The sequence below is a fragment of the Amblyomma mixtum genome, chromosome 5 (genome assembly GCF_055824585.1).
Source record: "Amblyomma mixtum isolate Tamu chromosome 5, ASM5582458v1, whole genome shotgun sequence".
Taxonomy (NCBI): domain Eukaryota; kingdom Metazoa; phylum Arthropoda; class Arachnida; order Ixodida; family Ixodidae; genus Amblyomma; species Amblyomma mixtum.
This window is the reverse complement of record NC_143016.1, coordinates 131,026,211-131,049,437: the sequence shown is the minus strand read 5'-3', so window position 1 is coordinate 131,049,437 and position 23,227 is coordinate 131,026,211. Positions and strand designations below refer to the sequence as shown.

At 46.2% G+C, this 23,227-nt stretch overlaps 1 protein-coding gene across 4 annotated transcripts in view; it reads right to left on the bottom strand.

The window, feature by feature from the left end:
- Positions 1–23,227, bottom strand: part of LOC149343723 (neural cell adhesion molecule 2-like) — a 362,989-nt gene that overhangs the window by 6,729 nt on the left and 333,033 nt on the right. For 2 of the 4 annotated variants that reach the window (XM_089546036.1, XM_089546039.1), the window contains 6 exons: positions 21,248–21,544; positions 20,133–20,417; positions 12,572–12,859; positions 8,301–8,479; positions 5,746–5,872; positions 3,502–3,630 (listed from right to left, as the gene is read on the bottom strand). In XM_089546036.1, coding sequence (XP_089402162.1) covers positions 3,502–3,630; positions 5,746–5,872; positions 8,301–8,479; positions 12,572–12,859; positions 20,133–20,417; positions 21,248–21,544 — 1,305 coding nt within the window. The remainder of the gene's footprint in view (positions 1–3,501; positions 3,631–5,745; positions 5,873–8,300; positions 8,480–12,571; positions 12,860–20,132; positions 20,418–21,247; positions 21,545–23,227) is intronic. The other 2 variants (XM_089546038.1, XM_089546040.1) reach the window with 1 other exon arrangement.

The following is a 23,227-nucleotide window of genomic DNA, read 5'->3' as shown; positions in this document are numbered from 1 at the left end:
CGAGACGAACGCTAAAACAAGGCCTCTGCGCCAGCCTTTCTCCATATTCCCCACCGAATGAAACGAAGAGCTTGCATGCCTCTGATGAGTCTCAAAATGTTCCTGCCTTGAAACCTTGGCCTAACCGACTGCTCTAGTAAGTGCATTAGCTTCCGCTTGGAAGTGGACTGCACACCTGCTTTTTACTGCGCTACTTCCATTGCGGAATTTGGTGAAAAAGCGTTGCACAAGCATAGGCGAGTACAAACTGTGCTTGCTGAGGAGTTGCCAGTGCGATTTCTTCACATCAACGGGGCTCTCTTCACGAACAGGTTACCATATAAAGTTCGAGTTTACCTGACTAACGCTAATAATTTTTATTCACATCTAGGACATGAAAGAAAAAACTTCACAGACCTGTCTTCCTGTATGCTACGTTTATTGGCCTGACCCATTAGACCACGGGACGACCTGAAGCACAAATATGCACTTTGAGACATTTAGCCACATTTTGCCAGAGTTCGTCATGAATTCGATGTCAGTAGAAAAGAGAAAGCCCGAAACACGCTTCACACGCCCCTTCGCACTCACATAAGAGCTCTGGCCGCCTGTGAACAGGCGTGGTCACAGCGAGCCTATGCCGCGTAGGCGGATAAGTAATAGCAACATTGAACGCCATTTCATCCAGTTCATTACGAAGAATGCCTTCGCCGGAAGCGTGAAGAAAAACAAAAATACAGCTGCTGCGAAATCATATAAGCGCTTTGAAGATTTTTTTTTTTTACGTAAGAAGATCCAGCCTTTTTATGGTGATGACATTGAATCACCTGTCGTAGTCTTAGTAGAAAACTAGCTAAATTTTGCAATATCGATTAGCAAGCGAGAGTTCTCTTTCTCTATATGGAGTAACAGCGTCACAATGCGGAAGGATGGCACACATAGCAGAACTAAGCCTACCTCGTGCAAGGTTAAACAAGGTTACCGGCATATAAATACTGTTAACTTACACTTGAAAGAAAACCTGCAGACTGCAATTGCATATTGTGATTTCGAATTGGTTGTAGAGCCATCAACAAGCACAAAGTGTTTCCTTTGAGCTGGCTTAGCAACCAGGCAAACTGTATATTGCCTTCCCCCTCCCCCAGCCTGTCAGTGAGGGGGAAGAAAGAGAATGAGCTGCACTTATTCCCTCTTTTCAAAAGATCAATGTATTCTAACACCTTTTTCATTCGTTGAGGAAGTTTCGAAGTGCAAAGTTAAGCCTCGCAAGAATAGTCATCTGGTTGCTCCAAGATGTTCAGAAGAGCATCACTCCGATACTGCGCCAGTATTAATAAAAGACTCCTCTTGAAGACAGCCACTCAAACAAAGGGGCGCCCGTATTTGTTTTCAAGCCGTCCGGGACCGCCACTCAAACTGCGAGGAAGCAGAGGCACACTCGCGCCTCTTTCGTGAGGCATTTCTTTTCGGAAAGCGATTTCTTGCTGAGAACCCGCATTAATGGAGAGCAGCGGAAGCAGCAGCGACGGTGATAAATATGGAAGGAAGGACGAAGCCGTGTTTTGGAATGCGAACCTTTTTCGCGTTGCCACTGCGGCTGCACGGTCATTAGTCAAAGCCAGTGCTTTGTCTTTAAAGTTCTTCAGAATGTAAGGACTAGAAAGGAGACGGTCCGCGAGTCGGCGCTTTCCTTGCTGATTCCTCTGCCGTTGCCAGCGACTCGCTGTCCTGCTTGCCGTACGCGGAGTTTTTCTGATATTCTAGCCCGATCTTTATGGAGCTTTCATGTTCAGTCTTTGTGAATGTTTTGTCTGAGCGCAGAACAAGGGCACACGCCTTCGAACCAGCAGAGGGCCGGGACAATAAGTTCTTTTAATTCAGCACGGTTGTTCCGCTAATGTTACAACTGGCGCCATGTTGACGTCGTGACACAAAGCTCGCAGAATTAAATTCCCGGCGGCAAAGTCAACGACAAAGAAGCGTCCTCCAGACAGACACCGCTCCACCGACTTCTAATGGCAAAAGTAAAGATTGACATACCGTAGCATTGCTTCAAAACTTTCTCATACCACAGCTGCGCGTTAAGAAATTAAGACGAGGATCGTTATAAACGAAATATACTTTGGCATTGCGAGGCATCAACTTTTTGCAGAAGTGCACAGATACCTATTTATTTGTGACTTTGGTATCGAGCGAAACTGAATTCCTTCTGTGGCATTTGAGCAAACATCTAGTTGTGAAGAAGCCTTTGAGGACTTTGCACATTGAACCTCGCTAATATTTCTCTTGTCTCTTTTAGGCTCCGCCTGTTGCTGAGAAGAAAGTGTCCATGACGAAAATGTCGAGAATACCAAAATCAGTGCTTCCTTACACGTGCAGAAAAAATAGATAGCTAATACTGCAGAGTAAAGCCTACTGGCAAGGTTGCAGATGTATGCCAAGACGTAAATCCTCGTTTTGACAAAGCTAGCGGTTATTGCGGACGCATACTCTGGCCTAACGGAAAAAATAAAATAGGAACAGTATTATAGAATATTATTTGCAGTCCCTGTCTCTGACACGACTCATGTAAAGTTAGGCATAATGATGTTTGCTGTCAGAGCCGTTTACTTTCACTATCAAGTTTGTTAAGTTAGGTCGGTAGCTTATAATCTGAGGTCTCCCTTCTTCGACTTCACACTACAAATCATCTACCGGCCTTCCTAATTTAGCAACTTTGCTATGGTATGGTATGGTATGGTATGGTATAATATGGTATGGTATGGTATGGTATGGTATGGTATGGTATGGTATGGTATGGTATGGTATGGTATGGTATGGTATGGTATGGTATGGTATGGTATGGTATGGTATGGTATGGTCTATCAGGGACACCGTAGCGGATGGTTTTAGATTAATTTCGACCACCTGATTATCCTTAACGTGCGCTGACATCGTACAGTACACTGGCGCCTTGCATTTCGTCTCCATCGAAACGCATCCGCCGCCGCTGGTAGCGCAGCCGCCTTCTCGGGATCTGTAGTCAGGCGTCTTTACCACTGAGCCACCGAAGCGGGGCCGTAGCATACTTATCTCTCCTGTCTGATAATAAAAGACTCTCATAGCGATTTTCCTTACGCCAATCTTGACAGCACTCCTGCAATAAAAGCAACCGGGCAGCTTTTCGACCAGAGCGGCCAATCTAAGCAGCCGGTTCCAACCGGTTGTGTCTTCCTCAAAACACACTTACTGCGAGAAGAGGCAACCGTAACGATAATCACGTGTCTTAGCTGGTGGGATTTTTTTGTTTGCTAGTCACTTTCGTTATAAATATTCCATGCACAATAATTGTAATACTCACAGAATTGATACATTGTGCGTAAACAAGGAGACATGGTGCGGAAGTGCCTCCTGCTCTACGTCAAACCTGCCTCCCATAGTGGATCTCGTAGACAAGAGTAAATGTTAATGAAGCATTTTAGTCATTGCGAAGCTGCTCTAAAAATGCCGCAGCGCGTTTAGGTAGTGACAATCAATACTTACTCTTGGTGAAAAAGCGTCGGCCTTTCAGTTTCACTGCCGCCAGCACCACCAGCGGAAGGAGGCAAAGCAGCGCTACGGCGGCGATGACGGTCACCAGCAGTGCGTTGGAGTAGATCTTAGCCGCGCTCCCTGCAGCAATGTTATTGATAGGAAGGTAACCAACCAACGCTATGCATAGAATACATTCTAAGCTAACAAGGCATATTTTATTACTAGCCTGGCTAGTGCAGTCAATGCCCAGCAATCATATTTAGTGAGAGTAAGACTTGTCAGTGAACAAGCTTACACCCTCTCTTAGCCGTTAACAATGAAGGCGAAACTGGAAAGCTAGCTACTACAAAAAACAACACACTGGACTTAAAAAAAAAAAAGCAGAAGTCAACTAGAACAAACTCTCTCACGGAGCGCAAAAGAGCGTATAGACAGGACCGTCTTCACGCTTTGCATAGAAAGAACCTTAGCTTTGTATTTTACGTACTCGTTACAGTTTTCATTTATCGCTCAAACTCCTGTCCTAAAGCTTACTTCACTAGCTCTTCCAAAAATGTGGTTCTACACACAGAAAAAACTTGTCTTTGTAAATCAAACTTTACTACTTTTGAGGGAGCTATCCTGTAGCACTGAATATACGAGGTCTGTTAGAAAAGTGTCCGACTTTTATTTTTTTTTGCGAACACCTGATGTATATGAAACAAGCGCGCTTACAGCTGCCGACCTTGAACCCTCGTGAATTTTTGAATTTTTTCCTGCCTGCCGATAGCTTCAGTCGCTGGGAAGCAGCGTTTGAGTGAGGCAGTGCGCAGTGCTCTCGTCGGTTTTTTGTTGCAAGGAAAATGGCGGAGCGAGAGGAGCAGCGCTACTACCCCAAATTTTGCCAGAAACTTGGCGATAGCCAAGTGCAAACCATTCGAAATGTTCACACGGCTTTCGGTGATGATGCTATGAGCAGCACACAGATTAAGCAGTGGTGCGACTGGTTTAAAGACGGCCGCACATCTGTGGAGAGAGAGCCACGCTCCGGTCGGCCATCAACATGCCTAAATTACCAGGTAATTGCCGAAGTGAACGCTGTGGTGATGCGGGACTGTTGTGTGACTATCCGAGAAATTGCGGAAGAAGTGGACATCAGCAATGTTTCTGCACATTCCATTATCACCGAAGATTTGGCCATGGAGAGAGTTGCGGCGAAATTCGTGCCGAAGCTGCTGACGGTGGAGAAAAAGCAGCTTCGTGTTGAAGTCTCACGGGAGATGCTGGATTCCACAAACAGTTACCCTGACTTCACCGACGCCGTAATCACTAGTGACGAGTCTTTGGTGTACGGGTACGACCCGGAAACCAAATCCCAGTCGTCACAGAGGACGCATTCCACGTCACCAAGACCAAAGAAGGCCCGCCAAGTGCGCAGCAATGTCAAAGTGATGCTGACTGCTTTTTTGACTCCCTCTGTGTGGCACACCACGAGTACGCACCCCACAGGATAAAATAATGACTAGAGAGTACTACGGGGATGTCCTCCATCGCCTAGTTGGTGCTGTGCGGCGCAAGAGACCGGAATTGAGGTCAACAAGAAATTGGCGCATCCATCGCGGCATTGCTCCTGCACATTCCTCGCATTTGATTCAGACTTTTCTGGCTAAAAACCAGACTCCTGTAGTTCAATAGGCTTCTTAATCTCCTGATATGTCCCCCTACGACTTCTGGCTGTTTCATAAAATCAAGAGGCCATTGAAAGGAGCGCGATTTCAGAAAAGAAAGGACATTATGGCTGCAACGACAGCAGAGCTAAATTCCATTCCAAAAAGGGCCTTTTCGGAATACTTCCAACAATGGCAGCACCACTGGGAGATGCATATGGAGCCCCAAGGAGACTACTTTGAAGGTTATTAGGCCAGCTTTTTTTCTTCGGCCAAAGGTCGGATACTTTTCTAACAGACCTCGTATAAAACGATTATAACTTTTCTTAAAATAAATTATAAATCTAATATAAATAATTGTCATATAAATTACAAAAGTACACCACATGACAATTGTCCTACCCACCACCGAACTCACTTCGGTGAATGTTTGTGATGAAAGCTTGTTTCTACTCGCTCGGCAGGTCTGCCAACATTGCTGCAATGCATTTCATAATTCCACAATGTTCCGCTTACGCCAATTGTGTTGGGCTGGTATTGATAAGGCATCCAAGCCACACTCAGGCCATGAACTTGCAGCTATGTGTTTCCGTCTCTTCATCCCTACCTGACTTGGTGAGCTTTCCCACGAGGGGCATGATGGGAGGCAGGATGGTGAGCTCCTGACTGCGGCCACGCTCGTTCATGGCCGACACCACAAGGTAATACTCCACGCCGGGGAGGAGGTCATGAACCTGTACAAGTTTAGGCGCGCGCAGCGCGACGTATGACATTGCCAGTGTCCGTGTGCGTACCGCCATCTGCATCTTTAAGTTGAACCAAGATAGATTATAACCGAATGGTTTGTTAGAATGAATTCACAGAAACTGTCGGCTTTTTCTTCTTTTGGTTTCTTCAAAAATGATTTTTTCGTAACTGTGGATTTACATCGTAAACACTCACAAAGAAGCAGCCACAGATACTTTCAGTAAGGGCTCAATCAACCAATGAGATCAGTAGAAACAGGGAATGTTTTCTTTATTGCAAGGCAAACAGTAAGACACTGCCTGTACGGGTTTTGCTTCATCAGTTTCCTGACGTGCAGCAAACAATACTTGAAAATCCGACACTTCGGCAGCATGCAAGTTTCCCCATGGCGCTGACCTTCGACACATTGGTGCTTCCGCGACGCAATATGGAGGCGCCAAGTGCACAATTAGCTGCGTACCTGACGCCCCAGGTGTACTCTTGTCTAACTGAGGGAATAAAAATAATTAATCTCACCTGAAGAACAATAAAGAGGATTTCGTCGCTCAGCGCGCCTCGCAAAATGTTTCTCACTGCTAAGCCATTCGTTTGTTCGCAGTAGAGTTGCACATAGGGGTGGCATTTGTCGGTAGTTATTGTTTTATATTATCATCGGCTCGGGTACTTTCCCGATTCGGTGATAATTATTCGGAGATACGCATCGGTGATAAAAAAAAACCACCGCTTTCACAACAGCTGTAATAGTTCAATAATACTGAGAGCGGAAGAACGCGTCAAGCGAAACACGCGCGTGCGCGCGCACACTCGCACACACACACGCATACACACACACACATGCACGCACGCACACACGCACACACGCGCACGCACGTGACACACACACACACGCACGCACGCACACACACATGCACGCACGCACACACACATGCACGCACGCACGCGCGCACACACACACACACACACACACACACACACGCATGCACACACATGCACGCACACACACACGCACACACGCGCACACACGCGCGTACATGCACGCACACATGCACGCACACACGCACGCACGACACACACGCGACACACACACACGCACGCACGCACACACACGCACGCGCACGTGCACACACACACACACACACACACACACACACACACACACACACACACACACACACACACTGGACGGAAGGAAGGCTAGGCGGAGAGTGAGCCTCGGTAACTGCTTTGTTCCTCCATATTGTCACGAAACTGGCTCAAATAACCGGAGTCATAAGTCGGCTCAGATACGTCATTCCAAGAACAGTAAAGTTACTCCTCTACAATTCACTTTTCTACTCCTATTTAAACTACTGCCATCTAGTGTGGGGCACAGCTACGGTTAGCTGTCTTCAGCGTATCTACATTTTTCAGAAAAAGTTCCTTCGTCATGTTTACAATGTCCCCTGGGACTCGCCAAGCAAAGATCTCTTTCTACAAAGTGGTGTGCTAAAAATACACAACTTGTATAAATATCGCTTGAGTGTCCGGTTTAAATTCGAAACACGTAGAAACGTAAACCACATACGTAAACTAGCTGAACTGCATACCCGAGATGCAAGCTACACAACAAGGCATGCGGAGACGTGGATAGTCCCGACCCCACGGTTAAACTCGGGTAGAGAACGCCTGCAGTTCACTCTTCCGTCCCTGCTAAACGCGTATATACATAATAATTTTGACCTTTTCAGTTCGTCAAACAGGTCTTTGCGTGCTTTGTATGCTAGCATGTAGGATTTTTGTTTTGTGTTTTTTTTTCTCTCCTTTGCTTTCATTACCTGTGTCTACCCAATGTGAATATTGTGTCAATATTGTATAATGTTCTTTCGTTTTCTCTTGTATTGTATACTTGTTATCACCTTCTGTATTAAAAGTCTTGCTGTCAAGCTGCTGCCAAGCGAAAGGGGGCTGCGGCTTAGTCAAGCTGTTTCTCAGCTTTTTCTGCGCCTCCGCTGTCTGTATGTTTACAAGGCAGAAATAAAGAATTTGAATTTGAAATGTTTCGGCCGCAGGACGGTGTGTCTGGCCGCCTCACGCGTTGGTCTCTCCGCGATGCCTTCACTCTGGTGCTGGGGTAGCTGGCGTCGTCTATGAAAGCTTCTTGTAATAAGATCAGCCTAGCAAATTCGTTGTAACTAAAGAAACTTTTTTTTAACTTTATGATTGAAAGCTGGCAGTTGCATCATAAATTTGCTTTCAAAGAGAATATTGACGACGTGCTATGACTTAAGAGAAAACTAGTCACTGCAAGCCGGAAGTACTGTATATTCCGCTGTGCACGAAACGAGGGCGCCTTCGTAGCTTCCACTCCATTGCCAGGAAAACTCTCTGTGGAGTCGTAGTGTGCAGTGTAGCATTTGTGCCGAGGAATCCACTTACCCAGAAGTCTGGCTTGTCGGCAGTGAAGTTTGCAGAGACGCTCGAGGTGAGCGCATCGTGCACGGACAGCACGAAGTGCGCAGGCAGGTGTCCGTCCGAGCCGGCCTGACACTCGAGGTGCAACGATCCCTCGGTCTGGTTTGTGATAGAGCAGTTCTCCACGGGGCCCGGGGGACCTGCTTCCGAACGGGTCGCGAAAGACGGAAGGTAAGGAAGAAGGGTAGAAAAAGAGAGATGCGAAACAAGGATATGATCCCTCCCCCCCACCCCAAGAAAAAAACACTCTTAAGCAATGATCCACCCGAGATACCCAGACAGCTTAAGCCCTAAGCGCGTGAAGCTCTCCTCTCATAGAAAGAAAAGTATTTATTGTACACTCTGAAATGCGCCTTCATATCTGCGATGAATGCCATCGCATAGTTTTCGCCTGCTTGAAATAAAATTGAAGAGGAAAAGGAGGATCATATGGTGTGCACAGAGACCATTACGGGCGCGAAACATTTTGATAAAATGATAAAAGATGCAACCGAGTCGTCCACTCGTTTCTGTCCTTTTATGCCCACTCTATATTGCACACCAATGAAGGACAATGTAAAGCTCTTTCACACCGATGAGGGAAATGACGCCTAATCTGCGCAACTACGAGACTTTTCATGAATTACTCGATGCATCAACATTTCGTTACTGACAGCATATTAGTGAACTGACGGCATCTGAGACCACAGTCTAAACTTCCACACACACAAAAAAAGGAATGACATATATTACCTAATAAACATGCGTAGGTTCTCGATTTCGCTCGATTGAAATAATGTTTAACAAACGCGAAAGGTACCCACGCTGTTCTGTAGCATTTGATTCTTATTTTGTTTTTGGCATGATGCTAAGTTGTGCTGCTACAGGCAGACCTGTTTCATATCAGAATTTCCTCATCTTCGTGTCAGAATAATATTTTTTCTTGTAATCAAGCACCGCATATAGCGCTCTGGTTCGGCGCCTACAAGGGGATTTAAATGATGCGAGGTCAAACACTGTCCCGACAGCACGCGCTCGTCAGTGAAGATAGCTTTAGACGTGGGACGCGCGACATTCACTTCGTTATTCCTGCCAAGGCGCAGCGCACCGCCGCTCTAAGCGACACGGATCAAGAAGGGCAACTTCCGCGCTGCCTCCTCCATCGAACGCGGTCCCAGCAAACGACGAGCGTGGGCGACATGCGCTGTCACGATCGGCCAGACGTATATACAGGAAGTCTGGGATCATCAAAGTGCGGAGCCGCGCGCTTTCTCGCTCGGCTCCTAGTGGGATCCCAGACGAGTCGACGCATTCCCCAGCCACCGTGCGAGACTAGGCTGCCGCGGGGAGCTACAAGACGGGGACCGCCGGGGAAAGTTGAAACAAACAAAAAAGGCCAGAAAATAAATATACTGTAGGCATCGCGCGCCGAAATGAAGAACCAAATCGTGTCTGACGTCCATCGGAAGCTTTTCGAGACGAGGAACGACAAATCCTCTCGTAGATACAGGAGCCCAGTTTGGCCGCTCCGGGCGTTCCCTTTTTTTTTCCTGCATTCGCCGTACTTTTCGTTTGCCATTTTTTCTTTATAACGCAGCACGACGGAGACAAAGAAGTAAGGTGATCCGGTAGAAATAAAAGTCAACTGCAAAGTAAGGCCTTGACTTCTTCGAAGGCTACCGTCTCTTCCGGCTCTTCTCAAGACCCTGGCAGGACGCTCCGGTCAAAGCGAAGGAGCTTGCGATGAGCGTAATCTATTTCAATATCATTATTCCGCCAATGTTCGGACGGGACAAAAGCAAAAAGAATAAGTGAACGAATTTCGAAGGGAGCGGAGAACCGGGTCAGAGGAGAGCGAAAAAGGGAGGTAGTAATGCCGTTTCGAAATTGAGGTGCCTCTGGTCTAGGTGCTTGCGTAACGCACGGACGGTGAAGGGACGAGAAAACCTTTTCTGGACAAGAAAACGATAGGAATGAGAACTGCTTCCACCGTTCCTTCCTCCATGCCACGCTTTGTAGTAGACGGAGCACTCAAGAAAAAAGCCTCAAGTTGCGATGAATCGGTCAGGCGAACAAATGTTGGTTCGGTGGACTTTGTTCCTCTTTACTAAATTCGTCTAGATCTGATCGGAGACTGCTCTGGTTAGGGAATTGGAAACTAGATATAATAAGCATTGCACTTCCTTTATGTTCTATTCAACATATCGATCCAGCAATAATTACGTCTGTAAGGAGCCTTTGTTTCTTTTCCTGGGTACCCTTATTTTTCGCGACGTCAATTCGCTTTATATCAGGCAGTTGTTTTCTTAGGCAAAGTTACTACCTCAAGAAGCAAACTTTTCGTATCAGCCAGAAGTGAAAGCTTTGAAAATTGCTGCGAGCCAAATTGTACCAGCTTTGTTCGAAAAGTAATCCGTACGCAAACGGAACGCTGGGCTTTTAGTTTCCTATTAATGTACCCGCCGTCACAATAATTCATTTGTTCTACTTATTCCTTATAGGGATATATCTCAGTCTGTTCAGCTCGAACGAAACGAGCAGAGCAGAACAGGGTATCGTCTAGCATTGCTGCGCATGAACTAGCAGCAGCGGATTTTACGGTGGCTGCATTACCGTTTTCTTGGAAGAGAATGGATCTTGCGGACACAATATCTTGTGAAGGAAAATATTTCTTAAGTATGGCAGAAATGCAACACGGGACATAGCAGTATTAATTTCTTGTCTGCGACAAAACTAATCTAATAAAGATATCTTCGCCGCCTTCTCCAGCCGAAAAGCGCCATCTTTTGTCAATATAATAATAATAATAAATTATTTATTTGAAAAATTACACAGTACAAATACGAGCCTGTCCAAGCCAATAATGGGCTATACACTCCTCTAAACACCGCGTCTGTTGTTGGAAACCTGTCTGCGCATCTGTCTACCTTTTCACGAATTCATTTACTGACGTGTGTAGCCATAGACGTGCTTGCAGCAGCCATTAACGTTGGTTCCGGTCTCTAAGTCACTTCCTGCTGCCAACATACAAATAGCTTATAATTTTCTTGCGTTTCACGATGAGATTATTTGTAAATTTCTTACTAAATACTCATGGTGCGGTTAATTTCTTTCACAAAGAAAGCATCTTGTGACAGCGTTGCCATGCTGCTGCTAGCACAGAGACCGGTTGAACAGATCATAAAAAAAAGCCCACGGAGAAAGGACTGTTGCAACTGCAGCTTACATATTTTTAGATACAGAGGTGAGCAAGTTTACCTAGAGCGCTCAAGCGGCACGCTGCGAAGCAAACGAATCGCACTTTTCAAGCAAGTCCTGGGTTTCAGAGAAAACGCTTGCACCCAAGAAGCCCCGTAGGCACATGAGCGAAAAAAGGTCAAGCATCGTGCCCCATAAGAGAGCAACAGAGCTGATATTGCCCTCAGCCTGTACATAAGCACACCGCTGCGGTGCTCTGCACAAGCCTGCTCATGTCTGTATATTCATAGGATCATCAAGATACGAGAGATGTACATACGTGGATGAACGCTTACGCACTGAACTTTTTGGCCAAGGTTGAAGATTGGTTTATTGGTTTGTTGGGGTTTAAAGACCCAAAGTAACTCAGGCTATGAGGGACGCCGTAGTGAAAGTCTCCAGAAATTTTGGCCACCTGGGGTTCTTTAATGTGCACTGACATCGCACAGTACACGGGCTTCTAGAATTTCGCCTCCATCGAAATTTGGCCGCCGCGGCAGGGATCGAACCCGCGTTTTTCGGGTCAGCAGCCGAGCGCCGTAACCACTGAGCCACCGCGGCGGGCAAAGGCTAAAGAGGATATAGGCTTGCCGGCTATAACACCAAATTACGCCTGCTTACTACATCTTCAAGTTATGATATAAAAAAAATGCCCAGGCTTAGCTTGGTTAAGCCAAGAATGCGTTGCATATTGGGCGGTCTTTTTGCGCGAGGTATTGCTTGGCGGCACTCTATTTTCTCAGCAGCTTTTCCTCCGTGACGTATGGATGGATGGATGGATGGATAGGAGCGCCCAACTTTGAAACGGGGCGGTGGCAACCGCCACCATGCTCAGCCGTCCTCTTTTTTTCTTTGCTTTTTTTTTTTGCTTTTTTTACGTGACGTCACGTCACGTGGTTTGGTGGCTGCCCGGCTGAGCCCAAGGGCTGAACTGAGTGATTGCAATATGCTACGCATAAAAAGACTAGAGAAAAATAGGGAGGATAAGAAGGACTCGCAAGCGGGTCCGGGCGACCGACCTGCCTGGACGACGTGGAAGAGGCAGGGCTGCCTCTGCTTGCCGATGCGGTTCGAGGCGGTGCACAGAAGGGTCCCGTACTCGGTGTGGCTGTGCGGAATGTATCGGGCCACGCTCCGCGTTCCCTGCGCCCAGAAACTCTTGAGGGGCCGCTGCTGGAGTGTGCTGTTGAAGCGCCACTCGAAGGTGACGTTGCTCGGGTCGGCCTCCACTTCGCAGTGGACCTCCACTTCCTGGTGCCTCGAGGCGGCGTACACCACGTGCTGGTTGGCCTTGCACAGCGGGGCGTCTGCAGGGCCACATGAAAGACAGAAGGAGAGAAAAAGGAAGGGAAGAAGAAACGATATTAGGCTATGCTTGGTGCGGTGACGTGGCGATTAAATAGCAAAGCCCCTTTGCTTACGAAGTACAAAGTGGACGCACTGGAAGATTGAACAAAACGCGCGAGCGAGAATTAGCCAGCTTTCCAGCTTAATTTATCTTGGAAGCACCCCGAGGCTCAAACACAGCGTAATATGCCTGCTCACGCAAGTGCTATCATTAATAACTATTAAGCAAAACTACTGCCCTGTAAATACAGCAGTACGCAAAGTGTCCGTGTTTTCTTTTTGGTTTCTGCGCGTTTCTTAGTGTGCGCGTTGTGTGCATAAATGAGGTGAATACATTTTCTAGGCTACGACACCATGAAAATAATTTTTTCGGAACCCAAACTTTCTTTCTTCAAAAAAAGTTCACTCTCTCCCCGCCGTCTTTTCTTTTGTTTCGATCTATTAATCTTTTAGTCGTCAGGTGATGATAAAACAAAAAGACTTCTCTTGGATGAGAAGATGTACCCCTCAATATTTTAACGCTAGCTCTACGCAGTTGTTCTAAAGAACAAACAGAGCAATAATAACAGCTCCGAACAATATGCAAACAGCGCCTCAAGGAACTAACCTTCGCGCGGTGTTGTGTATATGCATGAAAGGCGGACCGGAATTGCCTCCCAAGAACTCTTTTGTGCCTGCGCACGAGAGCACGTACGCCTATATGGCGTGATATGAGGCGTCGCGCCGCTCCAGTGACGCATTTCTATAGAGCTTAGCAGGCCTAGTTAGCAGTCCCTAATTTCATTTCATTGGCCCTGTATAGGGTGGTGAGGTTGAGCTGAATTCATTCGAGCTGCGAAGCCACTACATCGCATTGTGCTCGGCTCCAGCCTTATTAAAGCCTTACTGCTGGCGCACAAAAATATAAATACAAGAGATGATCAGTATGCCTGCATGTTTTAGTCGTACAGGTCACACTACCAATTAATTTGATTTTTGTCTGCGCATTAATTCATGCGCAGGAGCATTTGTCGTTGATCTTAAGCTATTATTGTTTGAAGCGCAACGATCGTATAGGTGCTATCAATTTTCACATTGCTTTCTTGTGTTTTCGTTTTCCGCATTTCCACTCCCATGGGAAATAACTGCACAGCAATATGTTCAAGTAAATAAGTAAACAAAAGCTACAATGCTCTAATGTTTAATTTGTCGTGATGTTGCTGACTGTTTTTTTTTAATCTGCAAAATATAAGTGCTAAGTTTTACTGATTGTAGCACACACCTTAGTGTGCATTTACTTTTACTAGAGTGATTTGATTTTTCCCATCGACCACCCAACCTCAAACGACTGAGTGACGACCTCTAACTACCGGTGGCATCGTCCCACCGCGGAGACATGAACCGACAGCCAGATAAAAAGCGGCACAACAGTGCAGCCCAGAGCGTCCGGATCAGAAACAACACGTGTTAGGCGAGCCTAGGTGCATGCCTGTGTTTCGCCCTGATGTATCATTGTTACGATTCTTCCAAGCTAGCATTGCCTACCATTGCAAAGGTTTCCACTGCGTTTTGTTTCATTCTCCTCATTTTGCTAATGTGTCTTCACATGCCTTTCTTCTCCGCAGTATCATTTTACTCGAAAGAAAGTGCAGGCAGCATTCTTGTTCTAATGCTTATTTCGTTCTTGGTTCTTGTTCTCGTTGCTGCGTCGAACCACGTGTAGCTTTTGGTGTCGTCGCTTCATCAGTGAAGGTTAGTTTGACCGTGAATGATCGGAGAAAAAAGTCTCTGTACCGAGTGCTCCGCAAACAATGCCAATAGTTCTATTATTAACCGTTGGCTAAAGACCACGCTGGTGGAGGTGAAAGAACAAGATTTTAACTTTCACCTCCATAGTTGTGCTCTTGAGCCAGTGGATAAGAATTGAACTCTCGGCTTGTATTAGGCAGCACGTGCTTCAGAGACCTTTTCCCTCGACTGTACGGCTTCTTATTATGTCCTCCAAGCCGGCTTAAGGATCGATGCAGTGCTCGAGGCGGCACGGACGGAAGCATTCCTGATGGCACGGGACAGCGGCCGTCACTTCACAAGTGCTTTTATGTTCGTAGAAAAATTGGGCTGAATTCCCGGTCATTGGAACCATGTTGAACCAACAATCCCTGCAACGGGTTTTTTTTTTTTTAAGTCCGTTTGTTGCGTCTTTTCTAGGAGCGATTTTTGCAAAGACAGATATTTCGCGGCTGTTTAAGGCAGGCTAGGAAACTTTAATGCACGCATGGCGGCTCGCTTTGCTGTCAAAGCGTTGCGTAGCAAAGCACTGCGAGGGCCGTAAGTATTGCAAGCCACTAACAGCCCTCCGTAAGTGCTCACTCTTCATTCGTGTGTCGTGGTTTGCGTGATGCTCTTTTTCGCTTGCTCGGTTTGGGCCCAATGGGAAAATTACCTTAATCTACGAAGATGCGCTGTGCACCGCTACTAAATCCATTCATTACAACCTATCGGGCTCATCGCGCTAGCGCTTCTAACCACGTCCAGCCATAAAGGTCAGTGACCGTAAGAAAATTGCCTTGCTTCAGAGCTGTGACCCGTAGTTCGCTTTTTTGGAATCCCCGCCTCTTTCTGTTTTCATCCTCTCTTACATGTAAAGAAAACACCCGAGTTATAACGCCCAACACAGATTACTTGTTTTGAAGGATCCTTTTTTGCTCATCACGATGGCCGCGTCTCCAGAAGATCAAGTTACTGCTAATTGTCTGGTCCTGTACGAACTGCCATTTAATCATGGTTGTCTAAGGAAAGCAGGGAAATTTTTGCACCGAATGCCATGCTCAAACTGTGCTTCACGACTCGCCGTACAAAGCGAACTAGTTAGCAACTCAATACAAAAAACGCTAACCCGGCCTGACGAAACGCATAGAGCGCCATTATGGCGAGGCAGACGAAAGCAAAAGAAAGCGACGAGTGAGCGTGTTTCTTTCGTCGTCGCCCCATTTACAACGCTAGCACAGCGTCAGAATCTTACACCGCTGCCGCCATTCATGGTCGTCTGCCCTTCCTTTATTCGAAAGAAGCCACATCTCACCGTTAGGAGCGCAGGCAAAGGCTGGTGCTTCAGGATTAAATCACAAGAATCTACACCGAGATTTTCGCGAGAAGCGAAGTACATACGACGTTCCCTAAAGGAGAGCATTAAAACCTGTACGTCACAGCTCTTGCCGGGTTCTTCCCATTCGTAACTCGGATCTTATTCAAGTATAAGAGGCACGAAAGGAAAGAAGAGGCGAGAAGCCTAGCGTCGACAAACGTATGCAAGGCGTCGCCATAGCCGTGATTGATAGCCGTAGCTCCGGAAGGAAGTTTCAAAATGCGTTTTGCGTGCCTTTGAAAGAAATACCGGAAATGTAGAAATTGCAGCGCCAACGACAGCGCCATCTCGTTCTTTGCGCTTTGGTTCAGTGCTGTTCGCAGTCGGCTGTGACGTGTCAACGAACTGAGAGTCATTATGCGAAGAAGAAGAGTAAAAATGACAGGAAAAAGATTATAAAAAAGGTTGGGGGGGGGGGGGGGGGGGAGAGGAGTAGCCTGTACTAATAACAGAGAGTAAGTCGATAAAAAAGGACCTTGCCACAGCCGTCTTCAGAGTAACTACTGCCATTCAGAAATGTCTTTATTCTTCGCAAGCTCCGACCGGGAGTCTGCTTAGCACCAGTCAGCACGTCCTGACTTCGGGGGTCATTAACTTGAGCGAGCCTAAGTAGCGCAGTATCTTAGCCCAATCAAATCGTTCCTTGGGAGCGTATTGATGCAATGATTCGAGACGTTTATTACGCCTTCTAGACGTGATGGCGGCCATCTGTAAGGCCCTACGGGAGGAAAAAAATATCAGAAAGGCTATACGCTTAACAATAAAAGATCCAAATAGACAGACAACAAGGAAAAAGGGCTAAGGAAAACGAAACACCCCCTGTGTTTGGCGCCTGCTATGAAACTTCATTTCTGCAGTCGTTTCCAAGGTTTTAACTGTAGCCAGAAAACCGACAAGTGCGAGCAGGAAAAAGAAAGACAGAAGAAAAAAAGAGAAAACAGGCAAAGTGAACTCGGGCTATCCGCGACCTGGCCTTTGAGACTCTCTCTAACGCCTCACTAGCTCTCAAAGTCCCGCATCTGTTTAAAATTCCAATCCTCGCCGTAGTATGAAAAAGGCCTGCCGTGGAATTAAAATGCACGAAAGAGAAGGTAAAATAAATAGAACCACTGAAATGAAAGAACGCACTCCCAGCCTGCACGCGGCCCCTGCAAACCGCTAGTAGACGAATGCATAGGGCGCAAGAGCGAGGAATGTCTGTGAAAGTAAAAACACCAAAGAAAACATCGGATCCAGGGCATTGAAGCACGGAACAGGGGTGGACACCAACAAAGACCAACGGGCGTCTCTACGGGCTAGGAAAAAAGACCAAACAAGAAACGTGGGCGGGAGTGGGCGAAAAAGGGGACATCCGTAAAAGTACCGTCACGGAATGTAAAGCTGAAGACGTTGAGGCCCCGGCGACGATAAACCCGTTCAACTCTGTTATCGCTGAGCGGGTAATAAACCCCTACAACTTTTATCGCAGCCACTTTGCGGGACAGAACGTTCTACGGGTGCCGTTGTTCCGCTTTTGACCCTCGTCCTATTGTAGCCCCAGCGCCGCCGCCTCAACTGAGCTGCCGCTCGTTTCGCTAACCTTCTTGATTTTTGTTATCTCTTTCAGTTCCGTTTACGCAATACCACAATGCTACCCTACGCTACGCTCTTCTCTCGCAATGCACCCCGAGACGCATTGCGCAATGCGGTTCGTGCGGGGGCGTTTCTTTATTTCTGTTTCGCCAACCACTGCGTTCGCAACGAACTTGAAAAGTTCGGAACGATTCTCAGCGCCCCAGCGCTCGTGCAGGCCGCATGAAGTAGACGCTTCGCCGCCGGCTTCTTCTTCTTCTCCTTCTTCTCAATGCATAGAACAATACACGTACATTTTGCGGACCTCGTCGCAGTCGCCCGGGGTGGTCGGTCGGGCTATTCTCCGGCTGCGAAGAGTATATGTGGGCGCACCGAAGGTATGTCGAAAACTCCTTTCCCTAGACTCGGAACAAAGTATAGAAAGTCTCGACGTTTTGCATAACAATGCGCAGCGGGGCACTGGGCCTTGTGTGCACGTTTTCGCCCGCGTTGGGCAAACGGTTTCTCGCATATAAACCGAAATTTCACGCGCTGCCTACGACCAGCAACATTTCTTGGAGCTCTGTACTGTGGGCGCGTTGCTGCACGGCTAAGGCTAGGCTAGACCCAAGGGCTCAAGTACTGTACTGGAGCAGAAGGCCATGACCTGATTTTACCATTTTGCCAACTTGACAAAGGCGTGAGCGCTTCGTAGGAAACGGAAATAACCGGCGAATTATTCTCGGTGGTACGAGCTAGGAGAAGCAGTTTCTCGTCGAGATCGCAAACAGGAGACGGAACTCTGAAGCAACTGGAACGTAGAGCAGGCTTTAATGAACCGTCTAAGAGATAAAACGGTGCGGAGTTGGGAGTGGCAACACAAAACACCCTTGAAAGAAAGAACAAGCAAGTTAAAATTTATTTTTTTATGCACCTTGACAGTTTCCCACATTGTATCTGAACAAAAAAAAAAGGAAAAGTGTTTAACTTATGATCAGCTGTGAATTTTCAAGCTGTTTCAATGCATGTTGTCTTTTGATGACGTGGCGACGGTACTCATTGAAAACCCTTTTCTATACGATATCATTCTTGTAAACTTCTCAATTCGTGCCGATATTATTCCTTTTAACTTCGCAAATTACTCCTTTGATTTAACGTTTCTATGTGTTTATAGTCTATGCAGCAAGATACGCAATTTAATAGTTTCAGGCTTTGCTTCAGACGGCTACTGTCAGCCACTTTTCAACACAAATGATTTGGTTCTGGACGAGCTATCGATTTATGTTCCTGTGACCGCGCACTGCTATTCAGAGCGAGTGTTAACAGTCATCACCAACATTGCAACCGGAGAGCAACCATGTACATTTGCCAAGCGAATACCCCATACTTGCCACAAGCTGAAGCTGAAACAAAAACGCTCCGCTCAAACAACGCAAACGGCAGGAGGAGGGGACTAAAATGAAAACCCTCGTGGGTGGCTATCACCAAAAAAATTCAACATACGGTCGAAAACTGTGCTCGTTATTCGCACTCCTCGATAGATTCTAAGCTGATTACTGTGGTATTTATAAGTGAATGTACAGAAAATTACTCTCATTAAGGAACAAGCAAAAATTATTAATGAGTAATAATGTTAGCGCGTAATTTAATAGGGTTGATAAAAGGGCTTTGAACGAGTTTTTTGGTTTAGTTCGCGTATGGTTAATGTAATAACCCACAGAAATTAAACGAACAATCAATGCCGCGAATAATGCGTGTCATTTTTCGAAGTAGACTCGATCTTTATGTCTCGGTCTTTATGACAAAGCAGCCTGCATATTAGCCTTTAACGTTTCCTAGTCTCAAATATTACCTGCAATACAAAGCACTCATATTTAGCTCGACATAAATAAGTACTGTCCCGGGGCGGTATTCTATAAGCTGTGCAATTTGCATTCTCCATTTCGCGACCATTTGGTCCTCTGTGATTGCTCACTGAGATTTATTCGCGGCTTTCAAGCACCATTGCCGGCAATATGCAGCCCCTGGTGAGGGGCACCGGAGTGCTCTGTCAACAACAGGCAACCAGACGTGACTACTGGCTGCCATCGGCATCGGCATGTAGCCAACGATGTGGTCCGGGCGCCTCCTACCCAATGGCCGGGTCACTCTACACAGGCGCTTGAAAGCCGGGGGAGGGGTGGGGGGATTCTGAGTTACCCATCACAAAGGACCAAACGGATACGAAATGGACAATGTAAAATGTACAGCTTATAGGATGCGGCACCTGGAGCGGTAACAAATCAATACCATGCTCGTACATGTCAAGTTCCTTTGTTTTTGAATGTTTTTGAATCCTTTGCTGAGGGAGCCTTTCGATCATGGCTTTCTTTTTCAAAGGCCAGGATTTACTTTCCACGCCTTCTTTACATCTCAGACAGGACGTCATGGGCGCAACCAAAAATCGACTTCTGTTACGAACGCTCCGACCTTAACCACAGCCTAGATCGCAATATTTATTTCTGGAAACTTAACCGCATGTCGCAGGCGTACATGCACAAGAGAGAGCAGGCACTCACGTTGAACGCGCAGCTGCAGGGTGTCGCCCTGCGTCCTCCCTTCGGAGTTCTCTGCACTGCACGAGTAGAGGCCCGAGTGGTGAGTCTGGACACGCTGGATGACCAGGAAGTTCTTGGAGACGAGCACGTTCTCCGAGGCCTGCAGCTCCTGCCCGTTGAACTGCCAGGCCACTTCATCCACGGCTGGGTTGGCGTCCGTGCGGCACTCCAGGTATACGTCGTTGTTCTCCTGGATATTCTCCAGGCTCAGCTTGGTGCCCAGCTGAAGGGAGATCTTCGGCTTGTCTGCAGCACGACGGAGAAAGGGGTTGCATACGCAGTTTTAGCGAAAGCTACGCTAGGTTCAAGCGCGTGATATGTACAAAGTTGCGCAAACAGACTGCTGCTGAGGAGTGCACTGGAGCACACGAGGCGCTTATGAAGCTACGAAGGTCCTCATCCACCAGAAAATTGCAGCTGCCAATGTGTCGCAAACGCAATAAAACATGGCTCAAAAGAGCCGGTAACTATTGGCGAATCCTCTAAAAGTGCAGTTTTGGTTGGGTGACTTTTCGTTCAACATTTAGTAAACAACTACATCGATCGATAAATTTATTTATGTATTTACTTGACTGACTGCGATTGATTGATTGATGGATTGATTGATCAATTTATCGATGATTGATTGATTGATTGATTGATTGATTGATTGATTGATTGATTGATTGATTGATTGATTGATTGATTGATTGATTGATTGATTGATTGATTGATTGATTGATTGATTGATTGATTGATTGATTGATTGATTGATTGATTGATTGATTGATTGATTGATTGATTGATCGATCGATCGATCGATCGATCGATCGATCGGTTCGGTGCACTGAAAGAAAAATTTGATTTTTTTGCTCCGATGCATATGAAAGAAAGTCAACAAGACATTCTAATAAAGTAATACAATATTCAGTATATTGAGCAGAGCGCCAAATGATTACTTTCTTGATACTGTCATCTACTCCTCTTGTCCCACTACAATTCCACTACTCATTCTAACATTTAAAAAACGTCGGAGATCAGTTCCGAGGATTATAGGGCTCAACATGAATCAACCCGGCGAGCGTGTATGCACTCACATTGGACGTCCATGGTCCAGGTGTCCTCCTCGACGCTGTCTGCCATGGCCGGGTTCTTGGCGCGGCAGGCCAGGCTGGAGCCGTGGTCGTCGCTCGAGGGCGTGAACGACACCACGCTCGTGGTGATGTTGCCGTCCGTGGACACGTACACGAAGGTGTGGTTCAGCTGCCGCAGACCCTTCCACCACGTCACCACCGGCGGTGGCCGCGAACCCCAGACTTCACAGACGATCTCGGCGGGGAGCCCCGCAGATATTGGGATGTCGCCGCGCCTTATCTTCACTGACGTAGGTCGCACTGAAACGTGCAAGTTCGGAATATGCAGAGCAGAAGCTGCTTGTTGCCGCGGTTCGTCATGGTTATTATCGTTAGTGGACAGGAGTGCACGTCACCGAAAAATTCTCAAGCCAAAAGGACATAGCACCGCAAAGCTGCACTCAACGATCCAGAATACAGAAAAATCACTGCAAATTCGACTACTTTATTTCTTAGCAGAACAGAGGATGCTTCGTGAACCATATAAACAAAGGACACTTGTTTTGCGTTTTACCAGCAATTCTCACTGAATATATGTGTTTTGTGTGTTAAATTTTACTAGCCGAGCTTAGCTGCTTCGCCTGGCGCTGTTGCAGTCATATACAAAGTAAACTCATTGTGAATGAACCTCTTGCTTTTTTTTACTGGTGCCCTCAAGTTATAAGCGTGAAAAGCATGTTTTACAGCCTCATTATAGGCCAAAGTGGGTAGACTACGAGCATAAAACGTAATAATGCAAGTTCACAATGAAATTATATAAATCATTGTTCTTTTTGCAAATAGCGCGCCAGTGTGTAATCTCTCATTTAGAATGAATACGGTAGATTATGTAATGCTTGCCCTTTCTGCATAATCCTGGCACTTCCTGTTGTCACACTTCGGTTTCTAAGAGCCTTCAATCGTGTGTACCCCGACAGCCTCCTCCCCCTTTCCACTGTGAAACCAGGAATGGCACAATGGATTAATAAACTAGTAAATTAGGGCACCGCTCTTGGTTCCTTTTGCTGTACTTTTTTTGTTGTTTACGATAACTTTCTTTTTTTCAGACTCCGCTGCAGTTTCTTCATAGTCGATTAATGAAATGAATAAATACAATAAATATTAAACGGCAACAATTAAATTTTCCTTTTCTTTACTCTTCTTATTATCCCAAGATCTTTAGTTATATAGTGCTTCGTTGCGATTCTCTCCTTCAGGAAACCTTGCGCAATATTTCTCGATTCCAGCTTAATATATTCCCCGCTTTCTGTGACAAGAATATGCTGTACGTTTCATAATATAAAGCAAATTTTCTTGAGAAGAGGTGCCGCTCAAGCTTTATTATATGTGCATTTTTTATAATTCTTTAACGATTGCATTTCCCTTAAAATATACATCCTTAATAGATCCTGTATGCGCTTTTCGTTAGAGCCTAAAAATAATGCATACCCACTGAGTGGAACCTTTGATAACCTAGAGTGGTTTTCAATTGTTCCGTCTGAGTAGATAGCTTTTCTTGATTAATCCAAATGAACAATATAAAAAAATTTAGAGGAAGATTGCTCTTGAACGAATTCGTGCAAGCTAATCCGCATGCTCTCGGTATTGTTCATTTTCAGATTTCTGGAATCCTACCACAGTATTTTTTCCCACTGCAGCCCCAAGGTCGTAATACTAGTTTTCATATATATATATATATATATATATTAGGCACGCTAAGCAGGCTGTCATGAACGTCCGACCCTGCCTCGCAGGCTTCTCACATACAAGCAGCGCTGGACCCTCAGCAATAGTCAGTGCACAAAAACCACGCTCATAAATCATCTGAATATAGCCTTCTACTTCCGCAGTTAGAGCCTAGTATCTACTGCGCTGAAAAAAAAAGTGAAGAGCACCTAACTTTGATAGTGTATGGTGTAAGTGAAGACTCTTTCTGTCTCTAGAACAGAGGAGCTACTGCTGTGC